Raw genomic sequence first — 13,722 nt, 5'->3', positions numbered from 1 at the left:
AAAGTACTCAGCTCAGTTTTAAACATGCAATTAAAAATAACTGTACCTCGGCTTTTCAGGAGGGAGAGGAAAGGGGGCAGGGAGAAGGGAAAACAAAGAATAAGGAAATGTTTAGTGCTCTTAAATCCAGTTCAAAAAGCTGAAAAGAAAGGCATTCCCTTGGATAATGGAGCCATTAGGAACTGGGAAGAATCCTGGAGCAGGTCCCCACAGGGGCTTTCCAAAAATTTAATTCAGCCACCGAACAAAGGACACAAAATAATTTGGAGACTTTCTGCCAAAGGGGGCGTTTGGACAGCTCTCTATGCATATATATACCTTCTAGGATGGAAGAGGAGCCCCATTCATTCAGGCAGGTCGCCCTCTGCACTGCTGCCTCCTTCCCACTTTGAATAACGTAGCTAGAAAAATATGTTCATGCAGTTTCAACACATTTTATTATATTTCTGTATGCATTACTCTCAAAACATATCACAAGAAATGATCAAACCACTTAAAACCTTCAAATAAAAAATCTGAAACAGTTTATGCCCACAATTGTACATATTTATAGTTAAGAAACATTCTTTATAAATATTGTTTCCTCTGTAGCAAGTTAATACCATAATTTAATTACAAATGGATAAATATGGCAACGGGTATTTACAGAAGGGTGGTATTACGAAAAAAAAAAAAAAGCTAACGGCACGACGTTTATTTTCCCCCACAATCTTTCATACAGGAACTAACAAATTGAACTTGCAAAAGCGCTAAAACATCACATGTAAACCCAGCTAACAGAAAAATACATTCACAAGCGTTGGTGGTGGGGGTGGGGGGGGCGGGGCTGTGTGCTGCGGTCGCGTTTGCAGAAACGGAATGGGAGACTTTGGCACGGCTCATGGGTTTTCGTTTTTTTTTCCAGTCTCTAGTTGCATGGAGTTTACAATCAAGTTTGCCTCATAAAAAAAAGAACACAATATTCAATACCACAATACAAAAGAAATCATTTTCCTCCACATTAAAGAGAAACCGACTCAACTAAAAAAAGAGAAAAAGAAAAGGCCCGTCACTTGGGGGGAAGGAGGCAGAGGGACCCGGAGACTTACACAAGGACAAACCTCTACACCGAGAACGTCGAGAGGGAGGGGAGGGATGTTATGTACAGTTTGTCATCAGACTGGGAAGGCAGGCGGTGGGAAGGAAGGCGGGGAGGGGGCCGGGGTGAGGAGGTGGGGGGGCTGGTGCGATTTTTTTTTTTTTGCAATTTTCTTAAAATTTCCTAGCTTATATTTTCAGCTTCAAGGGCTCCGGAAGGGATATTTTTTTGTGTTTCATGCTTAGATTATTTGTTTTGTGTTTTTTTTTTTTTGGAAAAAAAAAGAAACAAAAAACTTTTAAAAATCTTTCTGCTGGTAAAGTCGATTTCATCTTCATAAGAATCACAATTTTCGCGGCGCGAGCCCACCCAGCGCGCTGGGCGGGCGGGCGAGCGGGCGGCGGGGGCGGCGCGGGCGAGCGGGGACCCCCCCTTCCCGCGGGGCCCCTCACACGTACCATTCATTGAAGTTGGACGAGAGGCCGCTGTGGCCCCCGGCCGCGCCGCTGCCCCCGCCGGAGCCGCCGCCGCCCCCGCCGCCCGCCCCGCCGCTGCCGCCCCCGCCGGAGCCCGCCCCGGAGCCGCCGCCCGCCCCGCCGCTGCCCGCGCCGCCGCCGCCGCCCCGGTGCACGGCCGACACCGCCGCGGCCGCCGCCGCCGCTGCCGCCGCCGCCGCCGCCGCGGCCGGGGACAGGTTGGAGCTGCTCTGGGGCTCGGCGCTGGGAGACACGAGCCCCGGCGGCGTGGACGACTCGTAGCCGGAGCTGGCGGCCGGGGAGGACTCGGAGCCCTGCGGGGAGGACTCATGGACCTGCGAGACAAAAGGCGCGAGGGGAGAGCAAAGGGGACTGGGTGTGAGTGCAGCTGCTGTGGGGCCGAGCCCCCCAGGAGACGCCGCCTCCTCCCCCTCTCCCCGCGGGCCCCCCGCCCCGGCCCGGCCTCCCGGGGGTACCTTCATGTGCTTGCGCAGCGAGCTGGGGTGCGTGTAGGACTTGTCGCACATCTTGCACAGGTAGGGCTTGTCCGACGTGTGCACGTGCATGTGCTTCTTCCGGTCGCTGCTGTTGGCGAAGCGCCGGTCACAGCCCTCGAACTCGCACTGGAACGGCTTCTCCCCTGTGGCCGAAAACACCGACACTGGCCCAGTGCGCCCAGGGAGCCTCCGCCCGAGCTCCCCCCCACTCCAACCCAGCGGCTGGACCCCTGCACTGGCGGGGAGGGAGGCAGGAGGCCCAGGGGCTAGGCCACCGGCGCCAAAGGGGTGTCCGGAACCGGCCTGCCCGCCCCCGGCGAAGCTAGGAGAGATGCTCGGCCTTGTCTCTCTGGGGCGCCTGGAGTCCAGGAGGAGTTTGAAGGGAATCCCCGCGCCCAGCCTGTTCTCCTTGGATTCGCTGCTTCTCGGGCAAGTTGCTCTCCCAGCAGAGAAGCTGTTATTATGACAAAATATTTAGGGCATTATCCAAAGCACCCAGGCTGCGAGGCTGCTGTCGCTTTCTCTCTGGGGCCAGTAGGCAATTCCATTTGGAGTTGCTATGTGTTGTTTAGGATGGAGGAGCCTGAGCCACTGTTTTTCATCCAAAATCCGGCCAACGGAACGCATCCAAAGACTCCCAAGTTTCCCTTGCCGACTCTTATAATAATGAGTCGAGAGGAAAGTAAATGCCGAGAGAAGACAGTAACTGGTGATCACAAGAAACATAGACTGGGGGTTGGGGGGGCGTGCAGGGTGCAGCGATGGTGGTTTTCAGAATCTCGCTGCTTGGTTTCCAAGCGGTTCCTACATCCTGTTGCCAGAATTCCAAATGCTTGGAGTCATTTAGAGGTGTGAGAACTCAAACATGGTTCCACTAGGAAAGCGGACCACTTAACGTTAAATTTCATTATCACCTAAATTTTTTTTAAAAAGACATCCGCTCAGAGGCAGGACTCGAAAGCGAGCGTCTCATGCAAATAAATTTCTCAAATTTTAAACCTTGTTAAGAGCTCGTCTCGCACCTCGACTCCCTCCCTTCCCGGAAGAGAACAATAGGCCGCTGGCGCATCCCCACTCCAGAGTAAATATTGACGGGGGAAGTTGCTAAAACATTTGGCTTTCTTTTAGGAAATCGTCTGGCACGGTTTTGACTGGGACCTGGTCAGAGAGGGAGAATCTACGAAGGGAGGCGCAGCTCTTGCAAGCGCCTCTCCTGCCCCCCAGCTGGCCCCGTGGGGCCGCCCTGATTCTCTGGTTCTCACCAGCCTGCAGGATGGTTGGCACAAGTTTGGAACCGCAAACCCAAAGGCGCCCACGAGAGAATTTCACAAACTGCCGGAACCCACCTTCCCCAGGAAAGCCAGCAAACGCACCCGAGGTGCGCGAAACAATAATAATAATAAAAAAAAGTGAGACGAATAAATGCTTTGCAGATTTCATCTCACACCCAAATTCTCTTAATTGGGGAGTCTCTGTGAAGGGAAAGGAGGGGGGGGAAAAAAAGGGAAACACACACACTCTGCTCAGAGCCAGACCCGGGGGCAGAAAAGCACATTCAGAGAAGCTGGCAAAAAATCCTTTCAGCTAGGCTCAATTCCCGGGCAACCGGAGTTAGACAAGCCGGGTAATTTAGAGCGTTCCATTTCGAAAGGAAAATTTATCGAGGGCGGAAGGCGGGAGAGAACAGAGCACAACCCGAGTCTCTGCATCATCCAAATGCACACGTGAGGCTACGCCAAGTCATTTAAAAGCTCAGTTTCCGCGCACGGAAAAAACCCAACCCCGAAATAGTCTGCTGTTAGCCAACAAAAACAAGCCGTTCTTTCTCTGGCTTACACAAACGCGTCTCCCGCCCCAGGCCCGGGCTCGGGCTCCGCGATGGCTCCGCGCAAGCCGGTCCCAGCCTCCCTCCGCCCCGCGCTCCGTCCGGCACCGGGCCCCCGGTTACCTGTGTGGGTCCTTTTGTGGATCTTGAGGTTCTCGGAGCGCGCGAAGACCTTTCCGCAGCCCGGGAACGGGCAGGGAAAGGGTTTCTCGCCCGTGTGCACGCGGATGTGGTTGACCAGTTTGTATTTGGCCTTGAAGGGCTTGCCCTCGCGCGGACACTCCTCCCAGAAGCAGACGTGGTTGCTCTGCTCGGGGCCGCCGACGTGCTCCACGGAGACGTGCGTGACCAGCTCGTGCATGGTGCTGAAAGTTTTGTTGCAGCTCTTCTTCGGGTTGCTCAGCTGCTCGGGGTCGATCCACTTGCAGATGAGCTCCTGCTTGATGCACTGCTGCCGCATGTAACGGAAAAAGGCACCCGGGTGGTGGTGGTGGTGGTGGTGATGGGCCGCGGCCGCTGCCATGTTCATCCCCATGTTCATATTCATGGGGCCGTACTGGTTGTGGAGCTGAGCCGCCGAGTAGGGGTCGGTCCGCGGGCTGGCCACCTGGCGGTACTGCTCCGAGCGCCCGAACACCTCTCCGGGCAGCCCCAGGCGCATCTGCCCGTTGAGCACATTCTGCGACCCGTGCGGCCCGTGCTGCTCGGGGAGGCCGGGAAACAGGAGGTGGCCCTGCGCGTCCGAGTGCGCATGGTGCAGGCCGCCGGCCCCGGGCCCGAAGAGGCCGTGCTGCCCGCCGCCTGGCGCCGAGTCCCCGAAGCCGCGGCTGCGGAAAAGGAAGTCCCGGGTGGAGTTGAAGGGCGGCCCGGAGTAGGAGCCGACGTGCGCGGCGTGGGGGCCGAGCGCGGCGGCAGCGGCGGCGGCGGCCGCGGAGCCCGGGTAGGCGCCGGGGCCCTGAGACGTGAACGCCGAGCTCTGGCCGGGGGACAGCTCGTGCGCGCCCGGGTTGAGTTTGAAGGCGCCCATGTGCGCGGCGGCCGAGTCCACGAAGCCGTTCTGCGCCGCCGCCAGGCTCAGCTCCCGGTCCTGCATCTCGGCGGCGGCAGCCGCCGCCGCCGCGGCCGAGTGGTGATGGTGGCGCGCGAAGCTGCCCACCCCGATGGCCGGGAACTGCGGCCCCGCGTCCAGGAGCATGGCCAGCCCGCGTCCGCCCGCCCCGCCGGCTCCGGCGAGCCCCGCGTCCGCTCACAGCTCCCGCTCCCGCTGCTCGCCGCGCGCGGCGGCGACGACGGCCGCGGCCACCGGCCCCGAGCGCAGGCGGCGCTGGCGGTGGCGGCTGCAGCCCCGGGAGCCGCGCTCCTGCGCCCGCCGCCTCCGCCGCCTCCTGGATCTGCCTCGGGCGGCCGGGCGCGGAGCGAAGGCGCGGAGAGGAAGAGGAGGAGGAGGAGGAGGAGGAGGTGGAGGAGGAGGAGGTGGAGGAGGAGGAGGAGGAGGAGGTGGAGGAGGAGGAGGCGGCAGCGGCGGAGGAGGAGGAGGCGGCGCGGGAGGAGGAGGAGGAGGAAGAGGAGGAGGAGGAGGTGGAGGAGGAGGAGGAGGAGAAGAGTCCAAAGCCAGGCGGAGAACCAAAGTGTATTAAAGGAGCTGTGGCGGGGGCGGGCGGGCAGGGCAGGGGCGGGCGAGCAGGAGGAGGGAGCGGGCGGGCGGTGCGGGGAGCGGCGCGGAGAGGGGGGCCGACGGGGGGCGAGCGCAGCGCCGCGCCCCCACCCCTGCGCGCCCCCGAGCGCGCACGCACCCGCTCGCCGGCTCGCACGGCCCGCGGCCCCGGGGCCCGGCCGCGCCGAGCAGCGGCGCCCGCACGGTGGCAGGAGCGGCGCGGCGGGGCCCGGGCGGCGGCGCGCGGCGGCGAAGGCGGCCTCGCTGGGGCGGGCGGAGGGCGAGGAGCCGACGGGAGCCCCCCAGCTCCGCGCTCGGCCCCCCGACCCGGCGCGCCCGCGGCTCCACCTGCCCGCGGCGGGGGCGCCGGTGGGCAGAGGCCGTGCGCCCCGTCCACCCCGCGGCCAGCACCCCGCGCGCCCGGCCGCTCCCGCCCCCGCGGCCCAGCCCGCGCCGCCCCGCGCACGCCGGCGGCGGGTATTGTTCGGCGCCGAGGCCGCGGTGCTCAGCCCTCCTCGTCGTCGGCGCCGGGCATTGGCTGTGCCCCCGCCTAGCAAACTTCCAGCGGCGGCCGCGAATTCCCCCAGATGAAGGGAGCTGCCGCGCCGCTCCCCCTTTCTTTAAGTTGTGCGGGGGAGGCGGGGAGAAGGGGGCTGTGGGAGGGGAGAAGGCAAGCAGAGGGACGGGAGGAGGGGGAGGCTGGGCTGAAAAACAATAACAATAAAAAAAAAAAAGTGATCTCCAGCGCGCTCCCTCCCTCTTGCCGGACGACGCGAGGCGCCGGGCCCGGAGCGAGCGGCCAGACCCCAGGAGAAGCGAGCGGCGCCGGTGGGGCCCGGGCGGCGGCCAGCGGCCAGCGCGGGTTCCTCGGCTTGGGGCTCGGCGCGCCGCCGCTTCTGTTTATTTCAGTGGGTGCTGCCCACGCCGCCGGCTTTTATTTCTTTTTTTATTTTTGTCTCCTCCTTTCCCCTTCCCCTCCCCCCTCGCCCCTCGCCCCTGCGGCTGCAGCCCCGGCCTCCCCCTCCTCCCCTACGGCCGCTGCAGGCCGGGCCTCGCGGCCACGCCGCCCCTTTGAACCGCGGCTCCCGCCCCGCCCGCGCTCGGGGCACCGCGATTGGCCGCCGCGGCGCTGTCAATCCGGCACCCCCGCCCCGCGGCCGCCGCGCCCCTCCTCCCGGGCACCCCCCACACACACACCCCAGCTCCCCGACTGCCCGGGCCGCCGCAGCCCATCGTGGCCGCGGGCCCGGCCCCGAGTCTCCGGCTCTTCGCCGGCGCTCGCGCGCGCACCCGACACGGCGGCTCCGCTTCCCGCTCGCCTTGCTGGAGCTGCGGGAACCGGCGGCCGACACGGCGCGGGCTCGGGCCGCGGGGTCACAGCGCCCTTGGACAGGCCGGCCGGGGGCGGCACCCCGCACGCCCCGAGTGCCTTTCAGAGGAGGCCATCGTTTATTGGGTGGCTCAGCCGTTGCTCGAGAGCAAGGCGGCAAGCCGGGCCTCGGGGCGGGAGGCGCCGGGGGCCGGGACACTTCATGCAACCAGGAGTGCGCACGGGGCCGGCGCCCGGGAACCGGCTCCTGATGGCCCGCACGCGCGCGCGCTCCCTGTCCCCGACGCACGCACGCACGCACGCACAGTTGGCAAAATCGCTCTGTGGCACTGCAAATACAGGTGCAGGCTGGGGGCTCGATTGTGTCAGATGCCCTCTTCCGCTCTGGAAGGCAGGGACACCCCACCCCTGCCTGGCCCGCTATGGGCTCCGGGCAGGCTCCATCCCCCAGCAACACGCCTCCCGCTCAGATTTCAGTAGCCACTGGGGTGGGGGCAGCGGCCCCCGCGAGGGAGGGGTGTGTGGGAGTGCTTTGAGGACAGAGTCACTTTGGGGTGCTGGTCCAGAGGTCCGGGTTGGTTTCCACGGTGGAGTCAAAAGTACGGAGTGCCAGTGCTGCGCGGCTCAGCTGGGCCCGTGCTTGACGATGCACCGCGGGTCAGATTCAGGACCTTCTAAGGGAGAATTTTTTTTTAAAAAGATAAAGAAAAGTCTTCCAACCGGTAGAACTTCAGTATTAGGCGGTCTCCCTCTCTCACTGGGGACGGATGCGCCCCAGCCCCAAGTCTGGGCCATGTCAGGGCTCGCGAGGCGTGCACGGGGCCTACCTGGGGCCTTGGAGCTCTGGCCACTCTACTCACCCTCCGGGCACCAGGCTGGCCGCTGCGGACGCTGCCAGTCGCGCGCCTGGAAGTTTGCGCTCCGGAGGTAACGGGACGGCCGCATGCCACGGACGGCTACACGCCACGAACGTGTGTGCGCGAGGCCTGGGGCGCGCGCGCCTTTCTGCGCCTGGCGTGGAGAGCCACGTTTACTTACAAGATCTCTGCGAGTTGAAATACAATCCAAGCTAAAGAAAAATAGGCCACGCGCTCCCCCCAATTTCTGGTGGAAATGGAATCAACAAGAACGCGGGGAGTGAGCTGGAGCTGGCTGGCGCTGGCAGAAGGCCGGCCTCTCCCGCGCCGCACCGCCAGCCGCTCCCGGCTTCAGCCGGTCTCGAAATCAAAGCTGGCCTCAGTCCCTAGAATAGGGGGCCTAGAGTCTTCCCGCTGTCCCCTACCCCCCTTTCCCTCGCATTGAGGGGAAAGGTGGAGGGGGGAGGGGACACGAAGGCAGGAAGGAGGGTGTCCTAAGCTTCTTGTAAAAAGCCAGGGAACTGGTTTGCCTGTAAACTGGAGATTTTCCTCCTTCCCTAGACAAACGAAAGGCTCTTTTCCACAACTTTATCCTACATCAATAGTGGGGAGGTGGGGGTGATGCGACACCTCTCCTTGGCCAAGAAGGACCCGAAAGAGGAACACGCCCCCCACCCCCAAAGGTTACCCTGCTACATTGAATCCAGTTTTTAATTGTCTCATGCACATCCTTTAACACTTGTGTGCTCTATTCAGCAATTTACAGTGGGGGTGGAGGAGAATAATTGGAAAAGCTTTTGCCAAACATTTCCAAAGGGAAGTCTCTTGTAAAAAGCAAAGGAGCACAACCCTGAAACCTCCAGCCCCTTTCTCTTCGCAGCTCCGCACACTCCAGCACCTTTCCCTCCTTTTCCACTTTCTCGCCCCCTCCCTGTCCTTCTGCTCCTCTCTTCCTGGACCCATTCTCTGCTCCTGCCTTTGATTTCTCCCTTTGCAGCGCCCGCGTAGGGGCCCGCGCTGCTGGGCGCTCGCTGGGGCCGGATTCCGGGGCTGCGCCCGCGGTCGGCTGATGGGGGCAGACGCCTTAATTCCCGCAGGAGACCCGGAGGGCTGGGCCCTCCTGGCTATTCTTTCCCCGGCTCCAGTTCTCCTCTCTCTGCAGGACATAGAAGAACTGAGCCAAGTTCAAAGTCACGTCGCCGTCCCCTCTTAGAAGTGCTTTATTTCTCTGCAAACGGCAAAATCCCTTACCCTCATGACACAGACTTTTTTTTTTTCTTAAGGAAGGAAGGGAAGAAAGAGCTGGAAAGTCCAAGGGGTAGGGGGCGGGGAGGAGAAAAAAAAAAAGATCGAGCAAAGCTTTGGGAAGCGTTGTTGCAAAGTCAATTTGGGAGCTTCGCCTTGGCGGAGGCGGGTTGGAGGGGGACACTGCCAGGAGACGTTTTGCACAATTCACTGAAGTGAACTCTATCTTTTTCAACAGGTTTCTGGAAGGCTCTTCCCTGGCAGGGGTGAAGCGTGAGACCCCAAACAATCTCCACCTGGTGAACATGTACCCTCTTTGTAAGTTTTCCTAAATCATTCTCTAACTCTCTAGGAACCTGGGGTCTGGCATGAGAGTAGGGGGCTGACTCTGAGGGCTGCCCTGGCCCGGCTGGCATCCCATTTCCTGGCAAGTGGCCTGGAGCAGCCAGGCCACAGTGATTGCCGTGGGTCTCCACAAAGCTGACAGAGTCTGGCTCATTTCCTCACTGAGCACCTGGCAGTAGTGGTTTGTGGGTGTCTGTGGTGGAGGTCTGAGTTCTTTGGTGGTGTGCAGCATATTTGAGGCTATCTACATAAAACGGTGTATTTGTCCACACAGCATGCTCTCTACCACATCTAGGTGTATCTTACTGGCCAGGAGAGGCTGCATGCAAACAAGCCAGCTGAGAACCCACTTTTCAAGGATGGCTACACCAATTCCAACTTTTCATTTTCTTCTTCAAGAAAGGGATGGGAGTGGGTGGGGAGGTGGGTTGGGGAGGGGGGAAACCAAAAGAACCCCTGGTGTCTCTGCCCCAGACAAAAAGAGAGGAGATTTCACAGCATCTCAGCACCATCCCCGGTATCACGGGCACATAAATTCAAGAAGATCATCAACAGGATATTACATTGCAGGCCACCTTTGACTCAGCCCACTCAGCAACTCCTGGGCTACATGACCCCTGACCCATGAAGGACCACATGTGTGGTGGGGGTGCCCACATGGCCAGCTGAACACCCCCCCCCAGAACAAAAGTTCTTTGTCAGAGATTTCTTTTGGAGAAATGTAATGTAAAAGAAGGGGATAAAATTGGGACCCTCTCAGCCCAGCCTGCTACATTTAAAAACCACTTCTGAGGGGTGGGAGGGGAGTGCCCTGAAGAGAGAACCTTCCATTAAGCACTTCTGTCCAGTCCACAAAACACTCCTTCTTTTCCACAATGAAAATTTACAGTTCTGTAACTGGGCTTATAAAATGTCTCTCATAAACTATATAGTGCCGGCAGTTCAGTGATAAGGATGCAAATGTTGGCATGTCTGTCCATAGGGGTGGCTGAAAAGGAAACCACTGACACCAAGGGACAGCTGTGGTGATTTTGCAAAAGAAAGAATTTGCTCTTATTTTCTCTCCTCTTTCCAGATGAAATGTTTCTGCTTAAAAGAAATAAATAAGAGCCAAACCCTCCCCCAGGCAGGAGGCATCAGCTCACAGGGATGTGCTTGCTAAGTTTGAGGACTGGTTTCCTTTGGGCTCCCAGCCTCACTACGACGTCCAGGGAGGCTGAATGTGGGTGACAGGCAGTCAGCTTTCCCATAAACCACAGCATCCCTGCAATAGACTTTGTGATACAATTTATGCTGTCATTCATAAATAACAATGCCATATGCCAAGCATATTGCTTACACAAGGAAATCGGTCAACGTGTCACTATTTGATTTATCTCAACTGCTTCTCCAAACATTGAGGTATAGATACTGGAAGGGGTATGGTATTGCGGGGAGGACCCTCAAAATTGGAGATTTAAAAAAACGACAATCCTCTGCTCCTTTCTCCCTCATCCTAAAATACTGTTCAGGGACAAAGAAGGGAGGGGGAGAAGCACATTTTAGAGCCAACATAAATAAATATGGAGTAGATAAAATGAACTGTGAACAGGTAAGGGAGTTTTGTGGTACCTGTTTTGACCCTCTAAGCTTATTTTCAAACACGCCTTTCCAGGAAAAACAAAAACAAAACTAGCTCACCAAAGACCGTTCTGCAGCAACTCCTTGAGAGTTAAACAATGATTGATGACCAAAATGAGAATATTTGATGACAGGCCAATTTTACTCAACTTCTTAGTAGGCGGGAAGTGAAAAAGAGACATAATTTCCCAAGGACTTTTAACCACCTGGGTCAGCTGGAACTGGGACTAGTCCAGCTCTTGACTAATCCAAACCAAACCCCAACCCCACGAATGTCAACATGTAACTCGTGGTCATGTCACCCCAATCTTCTGCTTAAGAAAAAAACAGCAAGAGGCTCTTTGGGGGGGTTCCTCTAGTCCTGATCATTCAGTGGCTCCTGACGATTCAGCCCAAGCTGAGAGGAACAGGAAGGGGAAGGGCACTGGGAATTGAGCTACGCTGAGCTCCGGGCGTGCCCATGGTGGGGGTGAGGAGGTGGGAGATGCAGGTCGTGACTCCCAAAGGGTCAGATCGGGAAGTGGTTAAGGCTGAAGAGGGTCCCAGTAGGGGGCAAGCGAGGCTGGCAGCTGGTACCTCTCCGCCCGGTTTGGGGAATAACCCTTGATTCCAAAGCCCTCATCACGTCCGGAGTCGCAAAGCCCTGCTCCAACGCAGCTCTGTGGGCCTCCCCGCACCGTGCCCAGGCTTTGGCTGGTCTTAAAGGTACCCACCCCCGGGTTCATCCTTCCTGTACCAGTGACTGCCTGAAGCCTTCCTCTTTCCAGTGGAACACTCCCTGTCGTCCTTGGGCTGGGCTTCAAACGTCCTTGGATCCCTCGGAGAACTCGGAGGACCCCGTGCGCCCTTGGCGCGGCACCAGTGACACCAGGTGCGCAAAAGCCTCCGGGTACCCGGCCCTTCCACAAGGAAGCCGCCCTCGCGGATGCCACGCGGGACGAGCGAGCCCTAAAACCATTTGTAAGGGTCATAAAAGGCTGTTGGATGGGACCCCTCGCCCCGTCCCCGGTTTCGCCCCCCTCCCCTGCCTGCAGAAACAATCGAACAAAGGCTCAACAGCCAGGAAATGTCCAATTCACTTCCCTGAGAGTTTATTAATTGCCCACAGCATCACAAGAAACTTGGCTGAGCCCAGAGGCGCGCGGAGACACCGGGGAGCCCAAGCGTCCCTCCGCACGGCGGGAAGCTGAAGGCGCCCGCCCGGGCAGCGCCGGGACCGGGTCGGGTTGCAGCGCGGCCGCAGAGCGCGGTTTGCGCGCGGGTTCCGGCCGATCGGCGCCGACTCTTCTGCGCCCCGAGCCTCCCGGCGCTTTTGTTCCGGAATGGGAAGAGGTTGGGGGTTTGGGGTGCAACGGAGAAGCCTGGAAATCGCTGCTCCCTCAAGGGCACCTGTTGGCGCAAAGGGCATTTGCATGGATTGTCACGTTGCGGTCGGCGCACCAGCTGCAAAAGCCTTGCCCAGTGGTACCACACCCGAGATAATGGGGCTCAATTTGCAGAACTGGCATAAGGGTTTCTATAGCTCCCTGCTTTAAAAAACACACACACATTATTATTATTATTATTTTCTTTAACGCCCTAGAAATTGTTGCTGTTTGTTTAGGAAGTGTTTGTTTAGGAAGTCAGGGGTCCTTAGAAGCTCCGGGTGTGATGTGAAGGGGGTTTGATTTGGCTCCCAAAGGGCTTGAAAAAGAAACAGCGCACCTGGGTTCAGGCGGGTCATCACAATAACAAAAAGCGCGCCTACAAAATAAAAAGCTCTTTTATAAAGAAAGGCAATCCCGGAAATACATCTAGCCAGGCCTATTCTCAGGTTTAATTGGCAGGCGGTTTATTGGCGCCTTATTGGTGTTGATTGAAATTTCTCTCCCACTTCTTTCTTTACAGAATTAGCATCTCAAGTCCGTTTACCTGAGTCAATTATCTTTTTAGAGTCTGGGGAGGGTCATAAATTTGCAAATATTCCTTAAAGTCACTTTGGAAATATCCTTCTTTGCAATTACTACCAAATCTCTATCAAAAGTCTTTTCTTTCCTTTTTTCTTTAAGGCCTCCATAAAAAGAAATTGATCAGGGAGCTATATTTGAATTAAGACATATTAAATCGATGACAGATACATATCACGCTGTGTTTAACAAGAGTTGTACAAGGAGGCGGATCCGAGATTCCTCACGGGTCTGCTCCACCATTATTCACATATTTTACAGCCTCTCCTTCATGCCTTCACCCATTAAACCATTAAATTTCAGCAATTCAATAAAACAAAGCAGTTATAATTTTGAGGAAAAGCCATTTTGAAGGGGGTAGAGGTACCCACTTTATTGCACAATAAAATGCTCAACAGTCCATATTAAAGGTTAGCTTGTGTTTAATTTCTTCTTTCTTTATTCATCCACTTTTGGGGGGGTATGCTTTTACTTAGAACCTGCAGGGTTGAAGGCAAAGCCGCCGTTATGGGAGTATTGCTGCTCACTGCCAAAGAATTAAAGTAGAGGCACTCATCTGAAATATTCGGAGAGGAAACAAGAAGTTGGTGGGTACATTCCGAGTATGAGGCCAGCTCCATCAACTCCCTGGGGCGATGGCACCACTGTCCTCTCTCTTTACCTTTGCCTGGCTGCCTTGAGACAGCAGAAATCTTTAAAGGGAGAATTGAGAAACTGCTCCTCCTCTCCAAATACAGATGTGGATTTTGTTATTGTTGTTCATTGCAGAATTTTCATTGTCATGAATTTTTATTGTGTCATGCTTTCTTATTTCCCCACATTTAAACTTCATGGGTGCTGAAAGAGAAA

At 57.4% G+C, this 13,722-nt stretch overlaps 1 protein-coding gene across 2 annotated transcripts; it reads right to left on the bottom strand.

Annotated features, from left to right (window-relative positions):
* Positions 1-410: 410 nt before the first annotated feature.
* Positions 411-5,588, bottom strand: ZIC2 (Zic family member 2). Of its 2 annotated transcripts, none has more exons than XM_004614067.2 (3): positions 4,000-5,566; positions 2,031-2,194; positions 411-1,889 (listed from the first exon to the last, which is right to left on the bottom strand). In XM_004614067.2, the coding sequence occupies exons 1-3, from the start codon at positions 5,069-5,071 to the stop codon at positions 1,527-1,529; spliced, it is 1,599 nt and encodes a 532-aa protein (XP_004614124.2). In that variant the 5' UTR covers positions 5,072-5,566; the 3' UTR covers positions 411-1,526. The 2 variants fall into 2 exon arrangements, with proteins under 2 accessions (XP_004614124.2, XP_054975920.1); XM_055119945.1 differs by having other exon boundaries at positions 1,747-1,926; positions 4,000-5,588.
* Positions 5,589-13,722: the final 8,134 nt, after the last annotated feature.

This window comes from Sorex araneus, chromosome 1, assembly GCF_027595985.1.
Source record: "Sorex araneus isolate mSorAra2 chromosome 1, mSorAra2.pri, whole genome shotgun sequence".
Taxonomy (NCBI): Eukaryota; Metazoa; Chordata; class Mammalia; order Eulipotyphla; family Soricidae; genus Sorex; species Sorex araneus.
Note: the sequence above shows the minus strand (reverse complement) of the source record. Positions and strands in the feature narration are given on the sequence as shown.

Excerpts from the sequence above, each read along its gene's own strand:
- ZIC2 (XM_004614067.2), bottom strand. The coding sequence starts at position 5,071 with ATGCTCCTGGACGCGGGGCCGCAGTTCCCGGCCATCGGGGTGGGCAGC. Across the intron at positions 2,195-3,999 it reads CCACAAAAGGACCCACACAG|GGGAGAAGCCGTTCCAGTGC; the intron begins GTAACCGGGGGC and ends TTTCGGCCACAG. Across the intron at positions 1,890-2,030 it reads CGCTGCGCAAGCACATGAAG|GTCCATGAGTCCTCCCCGCA; the intron begins GTACCCCCGGGA and ends TTTGTCTCGCAG.